Raw genomic sequence first — 21640 nt, forward strand, 5'->3', positions numbered from 1 at the left:
TAAGTAGAGGTGATGGACCTAGGGTTGTGCAATTCTTCCATTATAAAGAATGTCTGGGGCAAGTAGGTAATTCAGTGGAAAGTGAACCAGGCTTGGAGGTGGGAGGTCCTGGGTTCAAATATGGCCTCAGACACTGATAGGCTGTATAATCCTGGGCAAGTCACCTAACTCCCATTGCCTAGTCCTAACCCTGCTGCTTTGGAATTGATAGTATCAATTGTAAGAGGAAAATAAGAGTTTGAAAAGAAAAAAAAAGAATGATTTGGGGGATTCTTGAGACAAAATAAGAGAAATTAAGTCTATCATCATGTTGAAAATTGCATGAATATAAAGCATTTTGTTGCATAATTTAATATTTCAGTGAAAGATATCACTAATGGCATTTCTCTTTTAGAATTCCTATTTACATGGCATGGAACATCTGTATGAGAAATCACTTACCTGGATCTCTGTAAAATAGAGTTTGGACTAAATGATTTCTAAAACTTAATGAAACACAGTTTGAGGAATCTCTAGTCTGCTGAGTCTAAACTCTTCTCCTTGAGTGTCAAGGCCTTCCCCAATTTGGCCAGCACAATTTATTCTTTCCTTCCTAATCTGCTTCAGCCAGGCTGATCAGTGATCCTCTGAACATGAGGATTTTTCACTGTAGTTAATATCATTTCAGCCTCCTGCCTTTTCACTTGGAATGCTCTCTCTTCTCTATTTTTCTTAAGTTTTATCTATCTTTGAAAGGTTGATTCTTTTCAAACTTTCTCACTTAATTTTTCTGAAATTTACAAACAGTCTTTGGCACTTGATAGTTTTCTGATTCTTTGCATTTGTGTTAATTTTGTCTTTCCATCTAGATGGTTAGCCTTTTTAGAATACCTCCCATGTTACCTAGCATGGGGATGAATGCTCAAAGTGTTTCAGTCTTGGATTCTTAAGAGTTGGAAGGGATTTTAAAAATCACTGAAATCATCCCTTCATGTGAAAAAGTTTGGCCTAAAGGAGTGAAGTTACTTGTTCACAGGCATACTCTGTTAATGCCAAACTTGAGACTAGATCCCAAGTTACTTGTTGAATATTCTTCTACTTTATTAGTTCTCAAATCATTGTTTTCCTTTGGAATGTAAGCTCCTCAAAGGATCTGTTTCATTTTTGTCTTTGTGTCCCCAACACCTAGAATAATGCCTACTATGAATAGCATATGGTTCATAAATACTGTTGATTGATTTTGGACCCACTCCTAGGTCCAGATGAGTCATGAGAGAACCTGGCAAGGGAATGGACCAGAGCCCCAGTCCCCAGCACAAATTAGGTACTTAATAAATGCCTCTTGGATGAATGATATACATCAGGTTTCAATTCAAGGCAAGATCATATCCTGCCATCCTTTGTCATGTCAGATTTGAAGGCTAGACCAGAGATCCACTAAGAGATATCTGTCTATTGATAGTGTCAAAAACTTTGAGGCATCAAATCCAAGGTCTATAATGTCAGTTTGAAGATCCTAAACTAGTTGTCTTTTGTTCCACTCCTATCCAATCTATTGCATCTGTTTTTATTGGTGGGTTAATGCCTTATGACACCTGCCTTAATTAGGAGAGGGCCATGATATAGTAGAAAGAATGTTTGTACTTGGATTCAAGATACTTGGGTCCAATTCTCAGTTCTATTAGTAAGCTATGTAATCATGAGTTAGTTACACAATATATCAGGACCTCATTTTCCTCATTTGCAAAATGGGGAATCAGAATTTCCCTATTACAGGGTTATTATAAGGAAAGTATTGTGTAAACATGAAAACTCCATATTTTATGTAAATGTGTGTTGCTGCTTCTCTCTCTAAAACTATTGTCTTAATATCAATCTATGCTCTACCCTTTCCCTCAAAGCCTTCTCTTTTTTTACTTGAAAATTTTTATTTAATTAATTAATTTAGAATATTTTTCCATGGTTACATGATTCATGTTTTTTTTCCTCCCTTTCTCCCACCCCCCTCCTATAGCTAATGAACAATTCCACTGGGTTTTACATGTCATTGATCAAGACCTATTTCTATATTATTGATATTTGCACTAGGATGATCATTTAGAGTATATATCCTCAATCATATGCCCATCGGCCCTTGTGATCAAGCAGTTGTTTTTCTTCTGTTCCCACAGTTTTCTTCTTGTCCCACAGTTCTTTCTCTGGATGTGGATAGTGTTCTTTCTCATAAGTTCCTCGGAATTGTCCTGGATCATTGCATTGCTGCTAGTAGAGAAGTCGCTTACATTCAATTGTGCCGCAGTGTATCCATTTCTGTGTATTCTGGTTCTCCTGGTTCTGCTCCTTTCACTCTGCATCAATTCCTGGAGGTTGTTCCAGTTGACATGGAATTCCTCCAGTTCATTATTTCTTTCAGCACAATAGTATTCCATCACCAACATATACCACAATTTGTTCAGCCATTCACCAATTGAAGGGAATCCCCTCATTTTCCATTTTTTGCCACCACAAAGAGCATGGCTATAAATATTTTTGTACAAGTCTTTTCCTCTTATTATCTCTTTAGGGTATAAACCCAACAGTGGTAATGCTGGATCAAAAGGCAGTCAGTCTTTTAAATCCCTTTGGGCATAGTCCCAAATTGCCCTTCAGAATGGTTGGATTAGTTTACAACTCCACCAGCAATGCATTAGTGTCCCAATTTTGCCACATCCCCTCCAACATTTATTACTTTCCTTTGCTGTCATTTTAGCCAGTCTGCCAAGTGTGAGGTGGTATCTCAGAGTTGTTTTGATTTGCATTTCTTTAATTATAAGAGATTTAGAATACGTTTTCATGGACTTATTGTTCAAAGCCTTCTCTAATTGATAACTCCTACCAGGGAACTGTCCCTTTATTCCCACATCCCCATATCACAGGTGTCTATTATACCATAAATCTACTTTGTGTAGTTTATTTGTAATTTAATAAATTGTAAAGTATAACCTGAGCCACATTTTGTATTAAGGGAACTTTCTTAAGGTATCCTTTTAATAAATCATTGACTAGCCTCTGATTTCTCTTTTTATATATTACAATACTTTTTTTTTGGAGGGGGTGAATTTCTTTTAAAATGTTTACCCTTCCTTCCTTCCTTCCTTCCTTCCTTCCTTCCTTCCTTCCTTCCTTCCTTCAGTCATCTTGAAAGATGAACACTTCTACAACCAAACAAAAAAAGAATATATATGAAACTAACATTAGTTACATATCTCTCATACCACATGATAGGCCTTCTTTTCTGGTTATACACTGTTTTGATATCTTTTCTGCTACTTTGTATGTATAATTCATTATTTGTAGCATGCTGTGGCCTATTTTGAACCACCATATAATCCTTTAGTTACCTTTGCAATGATCTGAAATTTTGCTTTCTTTTGAGATTGTAGTATCTTATCAGAGCCCTAGAATAACACAGGAAGAATTTTGGTGTTATGAAGCATATGTTATTTATATACCCAGTGCTTAGGACAATGCTTTTCTTATAGTAAGTGTTTAATAAATGTTTCATTCATTCATATTGTGTGGTTTTGTTTTAGGGAGAAGCTTAAGGTTATTGAAAATTCTGAAACATTTCCCAAGTGCAGTTTGGCCTATTTCCTTCTACTCTTCTTTCTTCTCAAATCTGAGGTCAATTCATTGTCCATCTGTGGTGTCTATCCAAACTCTACATACTGATGGACCAACTCTATAGGTTGCCTAATTACATATCTCAGTCTGGACAATGGGTGTTTATTATTCATTTTTCTTTTTCCTACATAGAAATTTGGTAGAAAAATAAAATTCTAATACTAATAAAGTTTATTCCAGGCTCTAAGTACAATGGTTTTTATCCATCTAATGTTTCTTGAGAGCCTTCTACATGGAGAATGTAGGGAAACACAAATAACCATAAAACCTGATTCCTCATCTCAAGGGGCCCACTTTGGGGGCAGTCATTACAGTTCTGAGACACCCAGGCATTTCCAAAGCAGCTAAGAGCATTATCACAACTTCTAAAGGAACTTCTTTGTGACTGCTAAACAGCAGCCTAAAAACAAACCCAGGGAAGGAAACTATAAGCAAATTAGGTGAACACAGAATAGCATACATGTCAGATCTTTGGGAAAGGAAAGACTTTAAAACCAAGCAAGAGCTAGAAAAAATCAGAAAATGTAAAATCAGTAATTCTGATTACATCAAATTAAAATGTTTTTGTACAAACAAAACTAATGCATCCAAAATTAGAAGGGAAGCAACAAATTGGGAAACAATCTTCATAACAAAAACCTCTGACAAAGGTCTAATTACCCAAATTTATAAAGAACTAAACCAATTGAACAAAAAATCAAGCCATTCTCCAATTGATAAATGGGCAAGGGACATGAATAGGCAGTTTTCAGTTAAGGAAATCAAAACTATTAATAAGCACATGAAAAAAATGTTCTAAATCTCCTATAATCAGAGAAATTCAAATCAAAACAACTCTGAGGTATCACCTCAAAGTAATGAATGTTGGAGGGGATATGGCAAAATTAGGACATTAATGCATTGCTGGTGGAGTTGTGAATTGATGCAGAGTGAGAGGAGCAGAACCAGGAGAACATTGTACACAGAGACTGATACACTGTGGTACAATCGAATGTAATGGACTTCTCCATTAGTGGCAATGCAGTGATCCTGAACAACTTGGAGAATCTATGAGAAAAACCACTATCCATATTCAGAGGAAAAACTGTGGGAGTAAAAACACCAAAGAAAAACAACTGCTTGAATACATGGGTCGAGGGGATATGGCTGAGGATGTAGACTCTAAATGAACATCCTAATGCAAACACCAGCAACATGGAAATAGGTTTTGATCAAGGACACAAGTAATACCCAATGAAATTGTGCGTCGGCTGTGGGAAGGGTGGATGGAGGGGAGGGAGGGAAATAATGTGATTATTGTAACCAAGGAATAATGTTCTAAATTGACTAAATTAATTAATTAAAAAAAAAAAACAAACAAACCCAGGAGAACAGAATGTTTTCTAAGTAGTTAGTGAAACAACTAAAATTCCAGGGGCAACTTGGTGTGAGAGAATGATCAAGACTGAGGGAAAAGCTCAAAGACAAAACCCTACAAATAGCAATCAATAGGAGGTTTTCCTCTTATGTCCTTATATGAAACTACTCATCTTTCCCTGTTAGGCTAGTAATTCTTACAGGAAGGGGGAACACTATTATTTTTTTAATCTCTTTGCTACTCTGTTCAATGGGTGTACAATTTAGTAAGTTTAGTACAAATTACTAAAAATGAAGTTAGCTATATCACAGAGGCTGTTTGTATTGGTCCTAGGAGGAGGTAACAACTCATATTTTTGTAGCATTTCACAGTTTACAAAGTACTTTGCTCTCTATTCAGTGTTGGGCCTAGAGTCAGGAAAACCTAAATTAAAATCCAGTTTTTAATATTAACTGACTCTGTGACCCTAAGAAATCTAGACTTCAGTTTCTTCATCTGTAAAATAGGGATAATAATAGTCCCTTCCCCTTCTGATTTTCTTGTGGGCAAAATGAAATAATTGTAAAATATGTTGAAAACCTTGATGTGCTTGGTGTTATAAAGACTGTTGACTTTTTGCAGATGAGGAAGGTGAGGCCTAGAGAGGGAAAATGTGCTAATGTAAAATTGGTGTAGACTCTCAGAGCCCAAAGGAGGCTTCATGATCAAGAACAATGAATTAGGAGACAAGTCCCAATATCCGAAGTGACTGCCCAGCTGTAACTTGACCCTGGGGATCATAGTTCCTAGCCATGGCTATTCCAGTGATAGCACTGCTTTTTAGAGCCTCTATTCCTTGAGTCAGAGACTCTGTTTCCAAAGCTTACACAAGGTTCTCAGCCACTGTCTTGTGGTAAGTGTAGATAACCTCCTACCCACTCACCCCCCATTTGTTTCTGTGTCTCCTTGTGTCTAGTCTCAGGAATGGGACACCAGCATGCAACACCCTGTACCTCCAGCATCTCCTACAGTCCCCCACCGTGAAGCCCAGCTCCAGTCAGCTGAGATCTCACTGCTGGCTATCCTGGCTTCCATTCAGGCTGTGGAACAGAAGGTGGAGTCCCAAGCTGCCCGATTACAGACCCTGGAGGGGCGGACTGGGACAGCGGAGAAGAAGTTGATTGATTGTGAGAAGACTACAATGGAGTTTGGGAACCAGCTGGAGGGTAAATGGGCTGTGCTGGGTACCCTGCTCCAAGAGTATGGACTGCTCCAGAGGAGGCTGGAAAACATGGAGAACCTGCTCAGAAACAGGAACTTCTGGATCCTACGGCTTCCCCCAGGCAGCAAAGGCGAGGTTCCCAAGGTAATCTTTTGGTGGCTACTAGCTTGGCACACCATGTTCTTAAAAAGTAATGGCAGCAGGCACAGAGCCAGTAAATGGAAGAAGTCTTTGTCCCTAAAGTTAGTCAATGAGTTATTCCAAGAAACTTTGGGGTATTTTGGGAGGACAGGGGTCAGAGTTATAATATACATCCTGGGCTAAAGAAAATGAAGGGCTTTGATCAAAGAAGTTGGGTATGTAGGGAGAGTTTATCATGATGACAGGTATATTGGAAACTGAATATAGAGAAGAAACCTGTAAAGATCTCTAAAAACAGCCTGTAGTTTGGAGTTGGACATGTGAGGGCATATAGAATAGGAGAAATATAACTAACCACTTAAGCCTCTTCTTCCAGGAGCAGCTTGAGGCTTAGTGGAGATTAACACTTTGTTATTGGAATTTTAACAGAGACCCAGAAATAGGCAAGATGAGAGCTGGCTATCAGATGTGACTCTGAAGTGGGTGTCTCTGTTTTCTAGGTACCTGTGATTATTGAAGATGTGGCTGTGTATTTCTCTGAGCAGGAATGGGGGAACCTGGATGAGTGGCAAAAGGAGCTCTACAAACATGTGATGAGGGGAAACTATGAAACGTTGGTGTCCTTGGGTAAGGAGTTACTCTCTTAGTGTTAAGAGTTGTGGGGTCTCTGTAAAAATACCGTTTTAATTTTTACCCATTAAATTAAAATTCTATATCTGAGAAGTACAAGGAGCTTGAAAAGAACATCTGCTATAGATAAGGTGAGAAGCAATGACTTGCTTTGAAACTAAAAAAATGGGGAATGCACAAAAAACCTGGAACTCCTACCTCTTCAATGTAATGCTATTCTTATTATTCCAGGGGTGGTTATTTGTATGCCTGACTTACTCCTCTATATTGTACTTGTAAGCTTTAGAATGGGTAGTGGCTTTGTCTCATATCTTTGAATCTCTCATAAGACTTAGTACAGCATTTGATAAATATTGGCCAAATGAGTGGTTGGTGGTGGATCAGTTTTTGATAGTCACTTACTATCCTCTCTTCCTTTGAGATCTTTATAATTTACATCTTTCACCCAAACAAAATCATGGTAGCTATTTTCTACAGAACTCTAGGATACTCCTACTTTCTTTGATATCTTTAGTGCCTAGCTCAAAGTTTTTCTGAACTCCTGCCATCATAGAAGGGGGGACTTCAACACACATACTAACACTTTTAAACACTCCAATTGTTAAGTTCCTCAACCTACTCACTTCCCAGGACCTACTCCTCTACTTTACCTCAACCACACACAAAGATGATTTGACCCTGGATCTTGCCACAAATGTACCACCTCCATATTAAAAAACTCTTAAATCCCCTTATCTGATCATAATTTATTGGGTTTCTGCCCCCCTTCTCTTATGCTTCTTCTCTTATGAAACTGTAAAAGTTAAATCTCTAATAAAAATATTATATTTTAGGAGATTTATTAAATGATCATTAGAAATCAAGGAATAAAGAGAATACAAAATAAAGACCACATTCCCATGGCTGATCAGCCAGTTCAGACATCTGCCTTACCACCACCAAGCTTGGGACAGGAAGTAAAGAGCTGGAACCTTCCACATCCCTGTCTAATATCCCTTATCTACAGGAAGTATGTAATGATAGGAAGTCAGTGGGCTCCTGGGAAATGTAGTTCTTTTTTTAGGGTAACAGATTTTCAATTATACATCCCCCCCTGAGATCTGTGGAAGACTGGTCTCTCCGATGAATCTTGTAAACATAACCAACTTTGACATTACAATAATTTGAGGATAAGAAGAAAAGAGAACAAAACCAATGATTGCTAGGTGCATTGACAACAAGCCAGTTAGGGGGCAGTCCCCTTTGGCATAAGAATATACATACAAAACAAATGCATTCAACCCCACACAGTTCAAATCACCATATCCCAAAGTTCACTCTGGATCTTTTGGTGCAGTGTGTGGTCTGTGGAGGCATCTTCATGTTGCTTTCTCCAAAGAGTTCACTTTCTGGATTTGGAGAGGTAGCATGTTTCTTAACCTAAAATTACTCTCAAAAAGAATTTAAACTTTGCAATTTAAAATAATAATAATTTATACATATCCCCCTGAAGAGGGTGATTGAAAAACATAGGGATCACTTAGGGATGCATGGCTGAGTTATGAGGTATATGAATCAATTGGCAAGGGAAATAAAAAATATAAAAAAAATCCAAATTAAAAAAGATAATTTCTGAATGAAATATAGACTATCAAAATCTTATGTGTAAAAATTCTAAGTAAAGGAAAAATCTATAATAGGTCCTTGAATCAGGGCCCAATTAAAATGATTTAAGCAATTATGCATTTACCCAATCAGTAGCCAGGATTGTAGAAAGTTTGCCACATCATGAAAAATAGAAAAGGGACTAGATTATAGAAGCCAGGTAGGAGCCAAATTTGGGATACTTGGTAGAATGTGGGGCAAGGAATACCTGCCTTTAACACATGTTAAACACCCACAACCTCGAATCCCAAACAAGTTCAAGTCCTCTTGCCTTGGCTTGAAATTTTCATCAATCCCATCCTGGGATTGGTTGGTCTCTTTGACCTTATGCTTGATTGGCATATTGCAGTTCAGCTTTGTGCTTCTTTTGGCACTGTGTAATGGCTTTTTGTATTGTCTTGTCCTAGAATCAGACAGAATCATTAAGCAAAGTCCCATAATTTTTTTTAAACAGTCAGCGTCATCATTTTTATAGTCTCAAGCTTTTTGGGTATGCATTGACACTATAGCAAATATATTTTAAACTTATATTACTGCAAAATCAAAAAAAGTTAAAGAAAATATCAATACTGATGACATGTGCTTCAAATACAAAAAGGAAAGAAAAAATAAAGTTGAAATAGTATATTTCTCATGCAAGCAAAAACAATAAAAAAGTTTTAAAAATAAAAAATTATATAGCTTGCAATCATTGACACTCTGTGTTAGCTAAGGAAAGGTAGAATACAAAGGTTTCTCACCAAAAAAAAAAGAGACCCATTTCCTCTTCAAACCCTGCCATGATCCACTGTGAGTGCAAGCAAATAACTTTCACAAAGTAACAGTTTTTTATAAAGAACAGTAGTACAACATGTAATGCACATTCAAAAAGTATCAAAGTCCCCCAAATTAACAATAGCCCAGTTAATTACAATAGCAAACAAACCCACTATCATATTTCATATAAGTTGCTGTATGACATTAAAAAAAAACAAACCTCATGAACTGATGGTTATTTGTCACAATTTTTACAGACATAGCAATTCTTTCAACTTTGGCAAGTATATTTTTAAACAAAGTAAAACTTATTTGGGTCTAGAACATCACCAAGAAATCTAGATTGTTCTGGTGGAAGTAAATTAAACTGAAGAATTTTTTCAGGAGCTCTTTTGTCAGCTTCCTGATTCATAGAAACACCTTGGTAGGAACATTTCTTTGTTTCTCTACATTTAATACATTCTTTATTATATATGTATATGTATATATAAATATAAAAAAATCATCCATTCAGAAACTATTAGTTACTAAAATTATTTCTGAATACCCCTTAGAATTATAATTTAAATTCTTAGCTCATTAAATTCTCCAAAGGTTGCACACAATTTAACCAGTTTTGTTGAAATCCATCATCATTTATAGTGACAATTTACAAATCCAAAATAGAAAAAAAAAGCTGTTTTTTATATGGAGTTATTCAATAATATTTGTTCAGAATAGTTATAGGGGAAATGTAACACAATATAACAGTAGTTATGTGAAGGGTGAAATTATGGTTGATACTGAAAAAATCTAAATTTAAATGGTCGCCTAGGGAAATCCCAAATAATAAAATACCCAAGTCAGCTGCCAACAACAGGAGGAAGAAAATATTAGAGGGAAAGAGAGAGAGGGAGAGAAGGAAAGAGGGAGAGAAGGAAAGGAGTTTAACTCAGAACCATCCTGGCTCAGGCTGAGCCAACATGGGCATTAAGGCCTTGGAGAGCCAAGGCAGGGAAAGGGGTCAGTCCTTAACACTCAAGTGACCAATCTGAAGGAAAGCAGTCTGCGGGGCTCCTCCAACCTCAAGCTCCAGGATTGAACTGAACTCTAGCCCTCCTCACAGGAAGTCCTGAGAACTCCAGAGGCTGTTCTCTGCCTTACTTCCTGCATCTCACATGTGCCAATGGTGGCTCAAGCTTGACTTAGGACGGCCCAGAGGTCTGTCCTTTTTTTTGCATATGTCTGTTGAAGGTCATTTTCTCAAATAATTAAATCTTGAGTTTAATGCAGACCTTTCAAAATCTTGTTACATTGAGTAGGGTAGAGAATGTGGGTTTCCAAGACCTGATTCTGTTATTCCAAGTATCTCTATTGTTATTGATCAGGAAATAGCTAAATCAGATCTTCTAAGGAATGGTCTGATTAGGGTGGAATAGTTTTGAAATTCACAGTTAAAACACAGTAGGTTAAACTGATTCAGGGTAACAGAATAGTATTGAATACATTAATATATGAACTAAAACAACAAAATTAAATCTTAAACAAAACAATCAGCAAAATGCAATAAGATACAAAGACTTTCAATAAAAAAAAAACTGGAGTCCGAAAAGGCTTAAAATTTCACTTCCAGACCCTTTAAAGTTCCTTTTTCTAAAATTCAGACCCCTATTGTCAGCACTGTGGGATCTTCCATAGTGAGGGAGAACATGGGTTTTAGGAATCTCAAACTGGGCAGGCCCAAATGGCAAAAAGTTGCAGGGAGATGAATTTCTCCCCTGAATTTCTGGCAAGATAAGTGAAAGGATCAGTGCACTCATGAAAAATCATCCTAAAGTTGGAAGCTGTTTGAAATAGGTAATGCACTGCTCTTTCATAGAACACATCATGTTTGTAATCAACTTCCTGTATGGAAGACTAACTTCCTCCTCTCCTCCCCCCAAGATCCCCTGCCACATGGAGGCTAAAGGAAAGATCATCCCAATTTTTATCAGTTGGTTTGTGATTCTGAAGACACAGAGGCAGCTACCAGCAGCCTGGGACCTGGGGCTGGGCTGGATGATCGATCTGGGTTGGGTTGGGGCTGGGGCTGGGGCCTGTGCTGGGGACAGGTGAGCAATCTGGATTGAGAAGGTCAGGAGGAAGTAGTATCAGCAATGCCAGAGTCAGAAGCAAGGAATTAGGGACACAAACACAGGCTCAAACATATGGGCAAGATTCCTCAAATTTTAAACAGCCAGGCCCATAGGGAGGGTAACCAGGGGAAAAAAAAACACCAAAAAACTAGGGATTGAAGAAAAAGGCAGCAGCTCCAAAGAGAGTTCAGAGTTTGCGATGGTGGGTGGGGTGGGCAAACAGCTTTGGCAGGAGAAACGTGGCTTTAAAAAATTATCTAGGTTATCTTAAAAAAATTGAGAGTTCTTGTCCCTTTTGGCTGCCAACTATAAAAATTAAAATTTTAATCTCTAATAATAAAAATATTATATTTTACAGAGGCTTACTAAAGATCAATTAGAAATCAAGGAATAAAGAACATACAAAATAAAGACCATGTGCCCTTGGCTGATCAGCGAGTTCAAACATCCACTACCAAGCTTGGGACAGGAAGTAAAGAACTGGGACCTTCCACATCCCTGCCTAATATCCCCTATCTATAGGAAGTACATAATGACAAGAAGTCAGTGGGCTCCTGGGAAATATAGTTCTTTTTTAGGGTAACAGATTATTACACAAATTATTACACAAAACCTACTCTTTATCCATACCTTTAGTCCTTTAACCTCACATTTCTCTTTCAGGTTATCATGCCTGCATTAACCACTCTTCTCTTCTCCCTATCTTGAACCTCTTGTGAATTAATTCAACACTACACTGTCTTCTTTTCTTGAGTCCTTAGTCCCCTTATCATTTTGCTGATGGTGCCTTGCTAGGGCTTAGCTTTGTAATGTTCACCATTAGCAGATATAGGAGCTTGGTTAGTACCTTTGTGCTGTTGAACAAAAGTGAAGAAAATCATGCAACTGTTCAGCTTAGATCCAATACAAATTTATGTTACATCATATCTACCAAGCCCTCACTGTTCCTAGGTGATTGTACTGTACCTCCAGCATACTGTCTTACCCCACAGCATCTCTTCCAAGCCTTTCATCACTACTCCAGCCTTTTATGCCCTCTCTTCCTCCCCTACCCCAGCTAAGTACTTTACCTCATATTTTGCAGGAAGAATTGAGTTCATTCCATCATGAACTTCCTTTTCTTCCCTCTTCCTCATCTATCAGTCATGTGTCTTCTACCACTATCTCTTTCACTCCTGTCTCACATCTTACTCTTTACCAATGCTAATCCCTTCATTTATATGTCATCCCATTCCATCCCACCTCCCCAAGCAGGTTACCCCTTTTGTTATCCCTACTGTTTCACTTATTTCAAACTTTCCTTATCTGTTGTCTCATTCTCTGCTGCCTACATACATGCCCATGTCTCCCTGATCCTAGGAAAAACCCCCTCTCTTGATTGTTCCATCCCCACAATTGCTTCATCTCTTCTGTCTTTTGTTACTAAACTCCTTGAAAATACTGTTTACAATAAGTATCTCCACCCTCTCTTCTCTGGATCCTTTCTTACCCCTTCCATGTGGTTCTGACTTCATTATTTCACTGACACTACTCTTCTAAATTACCAATGATCTCTTAATTGCCAAATCCAATGGCTATTTTCAATTCTCAGTCTTTTTGACTTCTCTGCAGTCTTTGGAACTATTGATCACCTTCTCCTTGATATTCTCTTTTCTCTAGGTTTCCAAGTATTGGAAGAGAATCTATTATTGTCCCTTTGTTTTACTTCACTTCTCAGTGATCTGTAGGTTATTTACTATTGAGATGTTCAGGTATAGACAAACCCTTAGAGAAACAAAGTTGAGACCAATGAGATGGGAAACGAATCCCACAGGCACTGCCTTCTTGGATGGTACCAGGAAAAATAAGAAACTATGATTGGTTGATGTCAGCTTTGCAAAATCTCTTGACCCTGCCACCACTCTGGTGCAATTCCTTATCACTTAACCCCCAAACAATTATGCTAACATACTGGTGAATATGTCTGCCTTAAGTCTTTCCTCATTCCAATTTAGCCTCCATTTAGCCACCAAAGTGATTTTCCTAAAACACAGGACTATCAACCTCCTACTCAGTAACTCTAGTAGCTCATTCCTAGGATCAAATGCAAAATCCTCTGGCCTTCAAAGTTTTTCAGACCTTTTCAGTCTTATACTTTACATTGCCCTACATACTATTCATTCCAGTGACACTGAACTCCTTGGTCTAATAGGAATTCTATCTCTCAGTTCTGGGTATTTTCTCTGGCTGCCCTTAATGCCTAGAATGCTTTCCTTCTTCATCTCTATATACCCACCTCCTTATTTCCTTCAGGTTTCAACCAACATCCTGTTTTCACAAGGAGGCCTTTTCCAATCCCTCTTTATTCTAGACACTTTCTTCTGTAAATTATTTCCTGTCTATCTTATGTAGAGCTTGTTTATACTTGTTTACTTTTTGTCTTTTTCATTAGATTATGAGATCTTTGAGGAGCTGTCTTTTGCTGCTTTTTATAGACCTAGCCCTTAGCACAGTTTCAGGTACATAGTTGGCATGTAAAAATTGCTAGAAAAAATGTGGAGGACAGAGAATGGAACCTTAGTTCCCCTGTTCAATAGTGTGGTCCATGCCTACTGATTATTCTTTTACAAAATACATAAAAAGCCATGTGTGTATTTGTGCTGTTTGAAATGTGGGTAGAGTCAAAAGAGAATTATAGTTCCTTCAGTTAATGCTCATGAAGTGTAAAATTTATATACAATTGCTTAACATCTTAGGGAGTGGGGAAAGAATTTGGAACTCAAAATTTAAAAAAAATGAATGTTAAAAGTTGTTTTTTACATGTAATTAGGGAGAAAAATAAAATATTTTTAAAAATATTCATAAGAACTTTCCCACAGGGCATATGTACAAGATTGGAAACTGAAAAATCTCAAAGGCCTGAGTTAGGAAAATTCTTTCCCCATAAAATAAATTGGCTACATGAAGAGATCTTTTTCCTTTCTTAGTTTCCTATTCGTTCCATTTGAATGTTAGAGAATTAGAGAATCTGTGTCTTCAAAATCCAAGTGTTAACAACATAGGTCATGTCCTTCCTAATACTTCACCTTTTTCCCTATCAGACTATGCCATCTCCAAGCCAGATCTCTTATCCAGAATTGAGCAAGGGGAGGAGCCATGTGGCCAAGAGCTGTCAAACACAGAGGAAAGAGAAAACCCAGTCCATCCCAGTACTGGTGAGTAGCTCTGCTATTAGAAGAGATGGAAGAGGGATCTTAGCTGCTTTCAGCACCATGCTATGGAAAGAATTGGAATATTTAGGTTCTTTCAGAGTAAAGAAGGAACTGGAGAAGCCATTATGAGAACACAGACCTAGAGATTGCAGTTTTTCCCCCCTAAGGTCATACTACTAGAGTATTCTAAACTAGAATTCTGAATTCTAGGCTCTTTATTTCTAATACATTGTTCTACTACAGTGACCAGATATTCTCCCTTGGGGAAGGCTCTTACTCTTTTGGGCCTCTGGTTTCCTCAAGTAAAATAAAAAGTGATTAGATAATCTCTAGTTTCTTTTAGATCTAAAAATCTAGTATTTGTTTAAATATCATCCTAATAATACTAAAGTCATAGAATTTTCCTTTGTATGACCTGGCTAATTTTGTTCTTTAGCCTGGGCATATGCTTATTATTAACCCTGATCATAAATCCCACTCATTATTCAAAAGGAGTACCAAGCTGTAGGTAGAATTTCCCTCAAAGAAAATTGGAACATGACCTACTATATACATTGATCCTTCTGAGGATATTTCTTTTCAAAAAAATTTTTACTGTGAACTTAACAATCAATAATCATTTCAATATACAAACAATTTTCATTTTCCCATTGATTTTCCTTTTTCCCATGTTTGTCATTACTGACTTGACACCCTTAAGAAGAAGCTTTTCCTTTGTAAATATTTGTTTTTGAGCAAAATAAGTCAATATAATAGCTATGTCTGAGAAAATGTTTCATTCTGTATCTCTAGTCCATCACCATTCCTATTAAAAATGGGAAGTATGCAGTTAGATGGTGCAGTGGATAAGGTGCCAAGCCTGGAGTCAGGAAGACTTGATTTCAAATCCAGCCTCAGATTCTTTTTTTTTTTTTAAATTAATTTATTTAATTTTTATTTGGTCATTTCCAAACATTATTCATTGGAAACAAAGATCATTTTCTTTTCTTCCCTCCCCTCCCTCCCACCACCTCTCCCATAGCCCACACGCAATTCCACTGGGTATCACATGTGTTCTTGATTCAAACCCATTTCCATGTTGTTGGTATTTGCATTAGAGTGTTCATTTAGAGTCTCTCCTCAGTCATATCCCCTCCACCCCTGTAGTCAAGCAGTTGCTTTTCTTCGGTGTTTTTACTCTCACTGTTTATCTCTGCTTGTGGATAGTGTTTTTCTCCTACGTCCCTGCAGATTGTTCAGGGACATTGCATTGTCTCTAATGGAGAAGTCCATTACCTTTGATTGTACCACAGTGTATCGGTCTCTGTGTATAATGATTTCCTGGTTCTGCTCCTTTCGCTCTGGATCACTTCCTGGAGGTTGTTCCAGACTCCATGGAATTCCTCCACTTTATTATTCCTTTTAGCACAATAGTATTCCATCACCAACATATACCACAATTTGTTCAGCCATTCCCCAATTGATAGGCATCCCTTCATTTTCCAATTTTTGGCCACCACAAAGAGTGCAGCTATGAATATTCTTGTACAAGTCTTTTTCCTTATTATCTCTTTGGGGTACAAGCCCAGTAGTGCTATCAGCCTCAGATTCTTACTAGCTATGTGGCCCTGGGCAAATCACTTAACCTCTTTTTAATTCAGTAGCCTTAACTGTAAAATGAGGGTAATAATAGCATCTTCTTTCCAGGGCTGTTGTAAAGGTCAACTGAGGTATTAATTTTCTTGAGTGCTTATCAGAATCTTTGGTATAGAGCAAACACTTCATAAATATAAATGTTTGTGATCTTGCCTCCTCATTATCAGTATTTTGAAGTAATTATTGGTAACGGTTTTTTTGTCAGCATTCTGAGATCTTTCAAAGTTTTCTCATTAGGTTAGTGAGTTTGATGCATAAATTGTTATTGGTTCTTCTAGTTTCACTCTACATTAGTTCATACAAATCTTTCCATTTTTTTCTATCTTGTGATTATTTTCAGAGTTCAGGAACCAGCAAATTAAGGCCCATTGGTAAAGCCATGAGGATTTTGGTTGAAACTTGTAGCTTTTCTGAATGGAGTATTTAAAAAAATAAAGGAGTATGTGGCCTCTGATGAAATTCATCCCAGCTCTAGAACCATAACTCCCTAAGTGTAAAAACTAGTTTACATCAGTTCTTAGATTTTCTGTTGTCCTACAGCAATTTCTTTAGTCTTTGGTTTTAATAAATCATACCTCACTTATCCGCTACCATGTTGTAGAGGCATGGAATGAAGCAAATGTGTCTGGACAACTAGACCTATTCACTGTAGGATAATGTAAAAGACCTGGCTTTTGTATGGTGTCATACAACACCCTGGAGAAATTTTGATATTATTCCAAGAACTTTCCTTTTTTAATGGTTCATAGCCTTTATTTCTAAAAACGGTAGTGATATATTTTGCTTTTATATTGCCTACATTTCCCACCATGTCTTTCCTCTCCATCCCTTGTCAGAGATGTCTCTTATGTTAACAAAAAGGAGAAAATTCCACAAAATTAGCCAACATGAAAAGTATGATGTTATTTGTTGTATCCCACATCCATAGACCCCTAATGCTTTGGCAGAAGAATGTCAAGCAGGAAACTTCTGGTGTCTCTTGGAGGCCAAGTTTGTTTATTAAATTTCAGAAGATTGAATTTTGATTGTTATTGTTCTTTCCACTTGAGTTTTTGCCATTATTATGTGTATGTTATCCTGGTTCACCTTTACTTTGCTTGTTTTTTGTCTTCCCCTGTGTCTATATTTATCATGTTTATCATTTCTTACAGTACAGTTTTATTACTTACATGTACTACCCACTCAGGGGTCATTGACTTCCATTTCTTGACTGCCATAAAAATCAAGAAGTCAACAAGAATTTATTAAGCACCTTTTGTGTGTTAGGAGATGCAAAAGAAGGCAGAAAAACTGTCTTTTCTTTCAATGACCTCACAGTCAGAGGAGAGCAACATACAAATAGATGTACAATCAAGACATATACAGGATAAATTGGTGATAATCTCAGAAGGTTGATAATGTGATTAAGGACAGACAAAGGCTTCTTGAAGAAAAGACTTAGCTGAGACTTAAGCCAGAGAAGCTAGAAATGGTGGAAATTATTTTGGACGTAATAGGAAACCACTAAAGTTTATTGAATTGAGGTGGTGACATCATCAGACCAGTTCTTAAAGATAGTTTGGCAGCTGAGTGGTGCATGGATTTGAGTAGAGAGATTTGAGGGGAGGTACTATCAGGCTACTGCAATAGCCCAGTCAAGAACTGATGAGGGCCTGAACCAGGATGTAGAAATCTCAAGAGAGGATAAGAGAGCATATAAGAGAGACATTATGAAGATAGAAACAACAAGCCTTGCAACCTAATGGATGTGGGGAATGAGTGAAGAAAAAAGATGAAAAAAAAATGTATATATATAAAGTGTGTGTGTGTGTGTGTGTGTGTGTGTGTGTGTGTGTGTGTGTGTGTGTGTGAGAGAGACTAGGAGAATATTGATACCTTTAGCAGTAATTGAGAAGTCAGAAAAAAGGGAGAGTTTGGTGAAAACAATGTTGAGTTTCCTTTTGGAGATGCCCAGTGGGCAGCTAGAGGTTTGAAATAGTTCTGAAAATAAGTTAGAGCTAGACAAATAGATTTCAAAAATGTGCTTAGAGTTGAGAACTGAATCTATGGTGGCTGATGAGATTGTGAATGTTAAAAACTGTAAATGCCAAAACTCTAAAGGTTTTGGCCAAACTGTAAAGATAATTTTAGTGTTTTGACTTAAAATCTAAAATAAGTGGTCGCCATGGGAAATTCCAGAAAAAGGCCTAGACCAAAATGGCCTAGGCCTGAGCCTAAGGAAGAGCGAGTCAGTCTTTATCACTTACCACAAGATCACCTCCAAGCTGTGTCCTTTCACTCCAAACTGAAATTCTCTCCAAACTGAATTCAATTGCGAACTCCATTCAAATGTCCTCCCTTTGACTCTGAACTCCAACTAACTAAATTACCTTTTACCCCTTCCTTTTAAAGAAATTTTCTCTTATGTCACCTCCCCTAAATTTTCATGCCTACCAATCACAGTAGACGCTTTTCCCCAGGACTGCCCATTCTTGGTTCTCATCTTCTTTTGTTCTCACCTTCTCTGGTTAGATTAAATCTTCTGAGTATTTCAGATTTCTTTTGCTAAGCTTGCCTTTTGTAAGGCCTTCAGGTACTAATTTAACCTTTATAGGTACTTAGCACCCTTTTGTATTAGGTCTAAAAATAGACCTAGCTTAAGGTTCTAGCTTTACTGTAAGTATGATTTAGGGACTTTTCATTGTTCAATCAGGAGTTTGCAACTTTATCTTCCCTTAAGGCATTGTCTGAGTAGGGTGGAGTAATTTTAAAAGTTCTCAATACATTCCTGATCAAGTACCATCATTGTTAAAAATGGGGAATAGCTTAATCAAATCTTCTAAAGTAGAGTCTGATTTTTTTTAAGATTCACAAGATGACCAAGTGAAATAATATAGAGGGAGTAGAGTAGGGGGATCCAGAACAGAGCCTTGAAGGATCATTTTGGTTAGATGAAGATTGAGCAAAGGAGAGGGTAGTGGTCAGATAGGTAGGAGGAGACCCAGGAGAAAGTGGTACCCCAGAAATAGAGAGAAGAGTATCAAGAAGAGAAGGGTGATTGACAGTATCAAGGGCTACAGAGAGGTCAAGAAGAATGAGGAAAGGGCATTACACTTGGCAATTAAAAGATTATTAGTGCCTGAAGAGAGCAATGAGCAGGTAGGAAGCCAGATTGCGGAGTTAAGAGAGGAAGAGGAAGGGAAATGGAGACACTGACTGCCTTCTTCAGAACTTAAGCCACAAAAGGAAGGAGAGTTATGGATTGAGAACTATTGGGGATAGATAAATCAAGTAGAAGTTTTTTAATGTTAGAGGAGATATGGGTGTGTTAGGAAATGAGCCAATAGATAAGGGAGTATTTGTTAAGTGAGAGAATGAAGATAGTATAGAATGGGATTATTTGTGCATGTAGAGGAGTTTGCCTTGGCAAGGAGAAGGGCTGCCTCTTCTTGTGAAACTATTTCAATGTTTTTTATTCACAAATATTTGCATATTAATATTCTTATGTATTTTTATATATTTGTAAGCTATTTTCATATATTCATATCTCTGCCTTATATGAGAGAAGTAAAAGACATCTGAATGATGTGAGGGGAGAAGGGAGGGAGTTCACAATAATGATTTTAGTATTGTCAATGAAATAGGTGGCAGGGTTCTTAGCTGAAGAAATGGAGAGAGAAATATGGGAGGTTTGAAGAGGTATGAAAAGAGTTTGGAAAACCTTTTTTTTGGTGCTCTTTTTTTTATTAAAGGCAATGGGGGTCAAATGATTTGCCAGGATCACACAGCTAGGAAGTGTCTGAGGCCAGATTTGAACCTAGGACCTCCCATCTCTAGGACTGGCTTTCAATCCACTGAGTCACCCAGCTGCCTCCCTTTTTGGTGCTTTGTTGAGTGGGATGATGAGTTGATGAGGGAGGTGTTAAAGGATTGTTTTGCTTCACTGAGGGCCCAGGTGAGATCATGCAACGTAAATTTGTTGTAGACCCCTGTACCAAAGGTTTGTAAATTTTTTCCCCACCTTCATTCAGCAGGCCACAAACAGGAGCAAAAGCAGCTGGTAATGGGAGTAATCCAAGGCTGGGGATTAGTAGATTAAGATTTTCAAGAGGATAAAAGGGCAAAGGACAATGTAGAGGTTCATCATGGAATCAGAATGGCAGAGGGAGGAGTGCTGGCCTTGGGGGGATGATTTGGAAAAGAATTGCAGGAGGAAGGATTGGAAGTCTCTGAGGACAAAGAACAGGACAGAGGGAGAGGTGAAAAACCAATGGATTATAATCTATTATTATAATAAAAGATTTGATAAGGAGATTTCAGAGATCTTTAATGGAGGTGGCACATTTGTGGAAGATGGCAAGATCAAGGATATGACCATTTCTGCCTAAGTTCATACAAGTTGAAGTGATTTTCTCAAGATAAGCTACATAGCAGAACTAAGACTAGAACCTCTTCCATACCATGCTTATATCATCTGAAATTAGCCCTTTGGTCTGTTTAGTAGACTGGAGAGATTTCATGTAGCCTGTAATACTTCAGGGGTAGATTGTGTGCTGAATCACCTGGTTGCACCCATAGGCAGCATAGGCCACAGAGTAAGAAAGTCCAGTGATTTGTAACCCCTGACTCTTTCCCCAATAGAAACCAGTGCGCTGGCTTCTTCTCAAGATGTACTTCCCTGGATCAAGCAAGAAGGAGGATGTGGGAGGAATCAGCAGAATCTGCAAGAGAGTGAGATCTCCACAGACCTGTGCACGGGTAAGGGTTGGATCTCTTCTACCTCTGCTCATGGTGTATATACCCTGGTGAAAGCAGGAGTCAGGGAGGGTGTCAAGGCAGATATGCCCATCTCTCCCAAAGGGAAGCATTAGTTACAGCAAGGCCAGCACATCTTGTTAGAAATCCTCTTACGAAGAGTTATTTTCCTAGCTAAGCAGAGGCTGCCCTTCTCTAGGAGTCTCCACTTGTGTTTTCCCTTGGAACAAGTCCTCAGGAGAAATAGTGAGGAAAATGATAAGGATAATAAGACTTAGAAATGGAAGGGACCTTGGAGCTCCAATCCCCTCATCGTAAAAACGAGGACAGTGAGGCAAGAGAGCTTAGCCGCCATGGGCACAGGGACTCCAAGTCATTTTTGGTCTTTGGAGATCATTCTTGGGTTGAGTTTTAAAATTGTGACTTGGAACTCTTGCCCAGGGTTTTAGCTCAGTAGGACTAGTCTTCCTTTGACTAGGGAGAGAAGGAAAATCTTTTGAACCTGAGAGCCAGTACCAGTATCTCTGTATCTTATTTGCCTTGTTTGCTGTGGGGTCCTGTCTCAGGCATCTTTATTTCAACATGAAAGTTGCCT

The 21640-nt window shown here is 37.9% G+C and overlaps 1 protein-coding gene across 3 annotated transcripts in view; it reads left to right on the forward strand.

The window, feature by feature from the left end:
• Positions 1-21640, forward strand: part of LOC100014842 (zinc finger protein 777-like) — a 28438-nt gene that overhangs the window by 2489 nt on the left and 4309 nt on the right. For all 3 annotated transcript variants that reach the window (XM_007504537.3, XM_007504538.3, XM_007504539.3), the window contains exons 2-5: positions 5955-6344; positions 6842-6968; positions 14566-14679; positions 20932-21048. In XM_007504537.3, coding sequence (XP_007504599.1) covers positions 5955-6344; positions 6842-6968; positions 14566-14679; positions 20932-21048 — 748 coding nt within the window. The remainder of the gene's footprint in view (positions 1-5954; positions 6345-6841; positions 6969-14565; positions 14680-20931; positions 21049-21640) is intronic.

The sequence above is a fragment of the Monodelphis domestica genome, chromosome 5 (genome assembly GCF_027887165.1).
Source record: "Monodelphis domestica isolate mMonDom1 chromosome 5, mMonDom1.pri, whole genome shotgun sequence".
NCBI lineage: Eukaryota > Metazoa > Chordata > Mammalia > Didelphimorphia > Didelphidae > Monodelphis > Monodelphis domestica.